The sequence below is a fragment of the Trachymyrmex septentrionalis genome, unplaced genomic scaffold (assembly GCF_001594115.1).
Source record: "Trachymyrmex septentrionalis isolate Tsep2-gDNA-1 unplaced genomic scaffold, Tsep1.0 scaffold17, whole genome shotgun sequence".
Lineage (NCBI taxonomy): Eukaryota > Metazoa > Arthropoda > Insecta > Hymenoptera > Formicidae > Trachymyrmex > Trachymyrmex septentrionalis.
The window spans coordinates 589,727-597,528 of NW_017304864.1; the positions used below are offsets into that span (position 1 = coordinate 589,727).

Consider the following 7,802-nt stretch of genomic DNA (forward strand, 5'->3'; position numbering starts at 1 on the left):
TAATTTTTAGACAAACATTTATTACAATTTTTCGAAATATTCTGTGATTTGAAACTCTGCTGTCTCTTTTTTTTAATGTCAAAGATAAAGATTTCCAATAGAGAGGCGAATGAATCATACAATCGCGCGCAAGGAACAAAGAGAAATTTTTCATTGATTGACAAGCAGTGTAAACAAAGAGATGCAGGAGTACATACTTTCATTTCGTAGCATTTAACAGCATCCTCGATCGCCTCCTCTTCAGTCAAGCCGAGGCTCTCTATTAATTCCCTAATTTCTTCGTCGTAGGCTTCCTGGGTAATTATTGTGCTCATGATAATGCAGTTTCTCTTACCGGTGATCCGTTTTGCTATATAAGGAAATGAATGTTGTACCAATCGTGCGAGCAAGGCAAATGTGCACTAGCTTGTCCATGTGATGACTGATGATAAAGAGAGCGGGACCTGTCAATGCGACTGCGCGTTCGCAAACTCCGTCTGACCGTGCCAAGATATAAAAATTCTAACATCTCTGTAATGAGTTCAGGAACGCATAGAATGGCTGCATTTAGCCACCGACGAGATAAATGGTCTGTTCTCTGTGGCTGAACTAGTGTACACTTTTGGAACTTAAAGTGAGATATACGTTTGATATTTGTTTAAAGCGGGAAAGAGAGTTCTGGAACAGTTTAGTGCAGGAACAAAAAACAGACCAAAAAACTGTGTTCCAAAATTGAATTGTAATTCAATTTTGCCTGCCTGAATTGTAATTTTTCTCTGCAGTTATCATCTTTGTTGATAATCAAACTTTGACGATAACTGAAATCACAATATATAGGATATTACAGCTTTACAAGTATGTATATTTATTTATGGAGTATTATTATATAATACAAAATTATGAATTTAATAATGTATTAGTCAAATATTTATGTTGATAATAGCAAATTTATATCAACTGTCGATAATGCGTTCTTCAATTACCCGAGTTCTTGGGACCCTTTTTATACCGCCGAAAATTTGCCCAGGGTTGACAGTCTTTAATAGTATCTCGTCAGTGGTTCAGCAGATTCAATAGTTGAATGAGCGCTCGCTGCTATTGATGTATTCTTCTAGATATAAAATGCTGATTGGATGATAAAAAAGAATATACCAATAACAGCGAGCGCTTCCTGAACTGAGTCTGATATTAGGAAAATTGTATTTTGAAATTCGCGGGCGCTCTCGATCGAATCGACCGCGCGCAGTCGATTTGAAGTTGAGCCGGTCGATCGTTGCGAGTTGCGACTTGCGACTTTAGCTGCCTAGGCTGGCCTAACCGTGTTCGTTCGTGGTGTTGCGGCACGGCAAACGATATTATTATTGTGCCCCCCTTCTACCCCTCTCGTCGACCATCGAGGTATCCGACGCGACTTGTCCGCAAGTTCCCGGCACATGCAATCGACGAAGGTAGCTTGAGAAGAGGGCAGAAGAGGGAGGAATTCTGAGCGTCGTTGTCGTCGTCATCGTCATCGTTATCGTCGTCGTCGCCGTCGTCATCTTCGTAGCTGTCGCCCTCGTGCATCCTCCCCTCTCCCTCCGAGCGAGGTGTCCGCGCCGCAAGTTTTTCGTCACCGAGGAGTCCCGTTGGTGTAGCGCATCCGTTTGTCCTCATCGCTATAGTTTTCACTTTTCGCTCGACGAACCACGACGTCAGGCAAGGTAAGCGTCCCTCTCAAAACCCACACGCTCGGCACGTGAACTCTCGTTCGCGTCCTCATCTCGATAGCCTCGACGTGTGGTTTCACGCGTGTACCCCGTGTACGTATACCCTCGGTTGCGATGACAGTTATCTGAAGCATATCTTTACTCTCTGGTGCGCCACAGTATTGTTGCTCTGTGTTAACGAAGAATGTAATTTCGACAGAATTTCATATCGCCGGATTCTGGATTTCAAACGTGAAAATATTCTGTAGTGGAGAACTTCTGCATTTTGCACATAAAAGATTAGCTTGTTATTTAAGCTTTTGTGGATTAGTAGATATTTTTTTTTTATACAGGTACAATATGATCTGTTAATCTTGCAAATAATTTTCTAGAAAATATTTCCTTGGAGCAGTTTAAATGATCTAAGTCTCTTCCATATAAAAAAACATTAGCGATTTTTTCTTGTGACAAGTTATTCTTACAAGTATAATTTCTTAATTGTAAACAATGTTCTTGCTTATCGATTTTTCAGTGATCTCTTAATCTTGCAAATAGTTTCCTAGAAAATATTTGCTTTTGGAGCGATTTAAATCACATAAGTCTCCACTAAAAATAACACTAGAGACACTTTTAACCAAGTTCTTATAAATATTTTTTAATTATAAATAATGTACTTATTCATCAATTTTTGAACGATCTCTTAATTTTGCAAATAGTTTTCTAGAAAGCATTTACTTGGAGCGATTTCAGCTACTTATACCACTTTGACATAAGTCTGAAAATAGAGATTTTTTAAACAAGGTCTTATAAATATAATCATTTAATTAGAAACAATGTTCTTATAAATTTTCAGTTTGATTAGAAATTTTAATTTCTTTATCACTTATACAAAATTGAACAACGAAATGTTCGGTTTATCTCGATATAACATTACAATATATATAAAATCTGTTTAGGATTATTAAAATGATTATTAAGGTTGCGTAATGCTAAGTTAAAAAGTTAAAAGTTATAAGTTAAAGAGTTAAGAAGTTAATTAATTTTAACTTTATTTAGTTACATTTTAGATTCTTAACTTTTTAACTTTATATAATTATATTTTATCGGCAACTATTAATTTGATTTATTAAAAGTTAACATTAGGATTGGATCGTTGGCATTATACAGATCTTACACTCGGATTATATGCTTATACATTTGTGTCCGTCGGAAATATATTTTTCTAATTTTAAATAATTTTCAATATTTCAAACAATAAAATAAGGAGCTTCTACTAGGTCATTTCAATAAACGAGCTTTGAAAGGTGTAAATAGTAAACTTTTATTATCCTTTTATTATCATTTCACAGAATATGATAATAAAAGAATAATAAGCTCTTTATTTTATTGTTTGAAATTTATACGAGAAGATTATCTAATATATTTTTATTGTAATTATTCCAATATTTCATTTATGTTTAAACAAAGAATAAAGAAAGCAATCCGTCATCATGACCTAAAATCATGATTTTTTTGAAAAATATAGAAATGCAATTTACTATTTTACAAGATTATTTTCTGGTGCTCCAAAATAATTACGTAAAAACTGGTCAAAATCCGTAAAATACATATGTCTAAAATACATATGAGTCTCCTTATTAATTAAAAAAGACTTTTTAAATATTTTAACTTTATTTTTTAATTTAGTTAAAAAAAAGTTAACTTGAAATTATGAAATAAAATAAATTTAATTTTTAACTTTTTAATTACTTTTTTTCATTAACTTAACTTTTAATTCAATTAATGTCACTATTAACTTTTATCTTAACTAAGCTAAATTTTCAAGGCTGTTAACTTTAACTTAACTTATTGTTAGTTAAAAAAGTTAATTTATCCAACTCTGACGATTATGTATTGTTTTGCAAACATTAATACATATGGTACAATTTTTTCAATTTTTTATGTTTAAAAAAAAGTAAATGTGACAATCGAGAGTCTGCTTTCTTTATATTGTGATAAATGTGCAAAAATTTTTATATTTACACAGAAAATTAATTCCATTTGAGGAAGTACAAATTGATTCAGATACTTGTAAAAATTATTTTAGCTATAATCATATATTTTTTAAATTAAAGACTTTTACTAATTTAAAAGAAAAATATTTTAAATTATGCTGTTTAAATTCTAGAATTAATTAAAGGAAATCATTTTTAATTACTATTAGTTGTACAATATGAAAAGAATAGTTTGACTCAAATGTAATATTATATTGTTTATGTATTTCAGAAACTACAATTCGTAGGCTGGTCACAATATCTTGGATATGAAACGTAGAAATAGTGAAATAAAAGAAGAATTACACTCGAAGAGTGGATGTCCGCGGAAGAAATGCAAAGGAGAATGATAAAGATAATAATGCATTGCACGGTCATGCATGAATAATTGTTACAGTTTATATTACTTTACTGTAGAGAAGTTTGACATATTGGATGAACCAACGTCATCGGGACAACATTATCGTACTGCATCTTACGTATTTATGTACAGCGATAGAGATAATTTTTAAAAGAATATAACATTGTATAAGGATACAGAAGTAGCTTTTTTAACGAAGAGTAAAATTATTTTTAATAATTAGAAGTAAACATATGAGAATCAAATTGTATGTGCCCAATAAGAAGAGAGGATAAGCTACATTACACAAAGATCGGCTTTCCTAAATAATGCTCAAACAGCCGCAAATAATTTGGAATTAAATAAAAGCTTCTTCTAATACGATTCAAGTAAAGCGATAAAAGAAATGCTTTGAGTCATTCTGAGGAGGATGCGTAAGAATCGAGAAAGATTATGTCCTGTGATTGTTGTATTCCATGAGATTGTTTACGTTTGCTGCATGCCATGTGTGACTGACAAACGAGTAAACTCGCATACGCTTTTCTATGGAGACGATGATCTGCTGATGTGATCGTTTTCTTTGCGAGTATCTACTATCACGCTACTTCGGAGAAGATTAAAAATTGGTGTCGTCTCGTGCGACTCAATAAATAAGCAAGCAGACTTTGTGTCTGGTACGAAATTTATTATATTATATAGGCTAGGAATATATGAATAAAATAACTTGTAATGTCATGTTTTACTTTACTTTAACTTCAAAAGCGATACAACTCAAAAAATTAAGTTTTCCAGAAAAGGAGGAAACTTACTTTTTAATTTTATAGAAAATTATTGATTAAACAATATCGACAAAAAAAATTTTTTTAATGTGATCAAATGTCATTTTATTATTTTTGTTTCACAACTCTTATCCATGAGTTGTGATAATTTTTATGATTTCATAAATTATATATATAAATTCACTTTTCTGATGATAGGGTAATGTTTACTAATTCATGTATGATAATTAAAAAAAATGTTTAGTTGTGTCACTTTTGAAGTAAGTGAGTAATATCTGACAATTTTATTCCTTTAAATACTTGTTTATTTCCATAATTTGTGTCAGTTACACGTATTTATATTTGCGTTATTTTGTATTTAGACGCGGAGGTTACAACCGACGAAGTCCTAATGCTGAAAGGAAGCCTGTCGCCGTATCTCGACACTCACAATGAAGAAGAGTCGTCTTATGTAACGCTTAGCAATGGGCCGTATGGTAAATATTATAACACTATTGTATATATAATATCAAGCGTTACTTTCATACATTACTGTATTAGATTAATTCGCTCACTTCCTTGTTACAGCGTATGTAGCAGATTCCCCGAGCACGGAACACAATTCCTACGATCACGTCCTCATAGATGTATACTTTGTAACGCCCATTCTCTGTAAACATTGTAAGTACATCATTAATTATGGTTTGTATTATTCATTATGTGAACCAAGTTAATATTAATGTAGAAGCATTATGAAATTAATTATTCTCATGCCTATCTATCAATATAGATTAACTTTAGTCTTGGTTTCACTTAGTTTTCATTTTTTTTTAGTTCCAAGTATTAGAAAAAGATAAAGAACAAATTAAATTGAGATTAAAATTAATCTATAATGATAGAAATAGATATCAGTCTATTATATCTTTGCTCTCGTCTTTTATTCAATTACTATATTAAATATGTGAACGAACTATCTACTTTATATTGAATAATTACAATTGTGATTTAGAAAAATCACAAAATTTTATTTTATTATAGAAATACATACTGATTTTCAAATTTATTCCACAGGTGAAGATTATATCTGGGGCACCGGGAAAGTGGGAGTCAAATGCAAAGGTAAGACATTCTATTACAATCGTATAATTAGATATAATGTTGAAACTTCATTTTTCTTATTTGTGTCAGACATTCTGCATATTTTGTACGACTCATATGCAAATATACCATCATATGTTTTGATGGTATATTTGCACGATAGATTCGAAAATAGATTATAATTTTTCCGCGCCAAAAATAGTCTTCGATAAATATTACGAAATACATGTATTCGATATCGCGCATATGGGTAAATAGAGGCAATATTTATGACATTTAAGGGCAATGATTTTTAAGTATTTAACATATCTCAGTAATTATACAAGTATATATTTTAGTATTTATCAACGACATGAATCGAGGATACAACTTTTATCGATACATAATAAATATAATATGTATATACTATATATATATATATATCATTTGGAAACAGATCAAGATCTTAAATTATAGTTTTAGAAGGATTCTATTATATTCTATTATATTCTATTAGATTCTATTATATCGTCAATTTGTATCATCAATTAACGTCACGTTATAGACAAATACCGTTATAGACAAACATCCCCTGCTGTTGTCTGAAAACAAAGATCTCTCTTTTTTTTTTCTTCATTTTGGAGGATTCTATTTTTGACATTAACACAAAAAATGAAAAACGTTAGATATGGCAGTGGTTATGTCAAGGGGAAATTAAATTAAATTAATTTAATTAGACTCGATTAAGGGAGATATATCATTATTTTCATTATTTTATCGTCATTTTCGTCTATCGCGCAACAACAGTATCTTCGCTGTTTACGGTAAGGATGTCCAAAAGTAATATCCCGATACTTCCGGGATTCAAGTGGACGTCCGAGTGAACACCCGTTAAATCGCGACAACACCCTCTTCGCCGGGATGAGCATGTGTTGATCGTCGATCTTCGCGTGGATCACCGTCGAGGGCGGCACCGTAGCATAGTAACACACCGGCGACCCCGCGCCGATTTCAAGAGCGGCATGCTATCACGTTCCCCTTCACCTTCGCCGCCACCGCTGCCACCATCGCGCCGGTTTCTCTCCCGAAACTCCGCGGCCTCTCCGGCTCCCGCCAATCCCTCTCCGCGACATCGTATGAATCAGGACCGTATCTAATCGGAGCAGCACTCTCCAATGGTCCGTAGGTATCGTTCAGTCTTTTAATTCAGAATCAGCTAACGCAACATTGCGATCGGAAAATCAAAGTCATATGATTTCTTAAATTACACAGCGATAGCTGTAAAGTTTTTTTTATATAGTAATGCGCAGAAAGAGTTAAAACATGAATAAGTAAATATATAGAGGTGGACACATAAGTATGAATGTTGTACTTACGTCTTCAAGAGCAACATAAATATTCTATCTACGTAATTTTATACTTAACCAATATTTTCTGTGACATTTATTAATACATTTTTTAATAACATTTTTTGAAGAGTACTGTTATATAAATATATAGGATGTCCCAAAAGTTTTTGCCAATCGCTTTTGCGTAGATAGAGCAGACTAAACTGAGTCGAAAAATCCTCTACCATTTTGCATAAAGTTTTGAGAATTTTTTTAGAATTTTTTAGTACCGTATTTTCTCATGTAGGTAAAAATAAGAAAATGCAGTATTAAAAAGTTGATAAAAAATTCTGAAAAAATTCTTAGAGTTCTAAAGAAAAGAAAATAAATAATTTTTGTCTCTTGCAGTAAAGTTTTTCTGTAAAGTTAATAGTATTCGAGTAAAAAATTATTCAAGATTAATATTTGGCAATTTTTAGTAATCAATATCTTGTTAACTATTGCGAAAATGGTTCATCAAAAAATCAAGAGAACTTTTCGACTCAGTTTAATCTGCTCTATCTACACAAAAGCGATTGGCAAAAACTTTCGGGACACTCTGT

General features: G+C 32.1%; 2 protein-coding genes across 2 annotated transcripts in view; one reads left to right on the top strand and one right to left on the bottom strand.

Annotated features, from left to right (window-relative positions):
• LOC108746385 (armadillo repeat-containing protein 6 homolog) overlaps window positions 1–434 on the bottom strand; it is a 4,089-nt gene extending 3,655 nt beyond the window's left edge. Inside the window, exon 1 of the mRNA XM_018483122.1 lies at window positions 198–434. Within this exon, the coding sequence (XP_018338624.1) occupies window positions 198–314 (117 nt within the window). The 5' untranslated portion in view covers window positions 315–434. The remainder of the gene's footprint in view (window positions 1–197) is intronic.
• Window positions 435–1,374: 940 nt separating this feature from the next.
• LOC108746411 (phosphatidylinositol 3-kinase regulatory subunit alpha) overlaps window positions 1,375–7,802 on the top strand; it is a 71,558-nt gene continuing 65,130 nt past the window's right edge. The window contains exons 1-5 of the mRNA XM_018483167.1: window positions 1,375–1,679; window positions 3,930–4,711; window positions 5,179–5,292; window positions 5,384–5,476; window positions 5,867–5,914. Of these exons, the coding sequence (XP_018338669.1) occupies window positions 5,208–5,292; window positions 5,384–5,476; window positions 5,867–5,914 (226 nt within the window). The 5' untranslated portion in view covers window positions 1,375–1,679; window positions 3,930–4,711; window positions 5,179–5,207. The remainder of the gene's footprint in view (window positions 1,680–3,929; window positions 4,712–5,178; window positions 5,293–5,383; window positions 5,477–5,866; window positions 5,915–7,802) is intronic.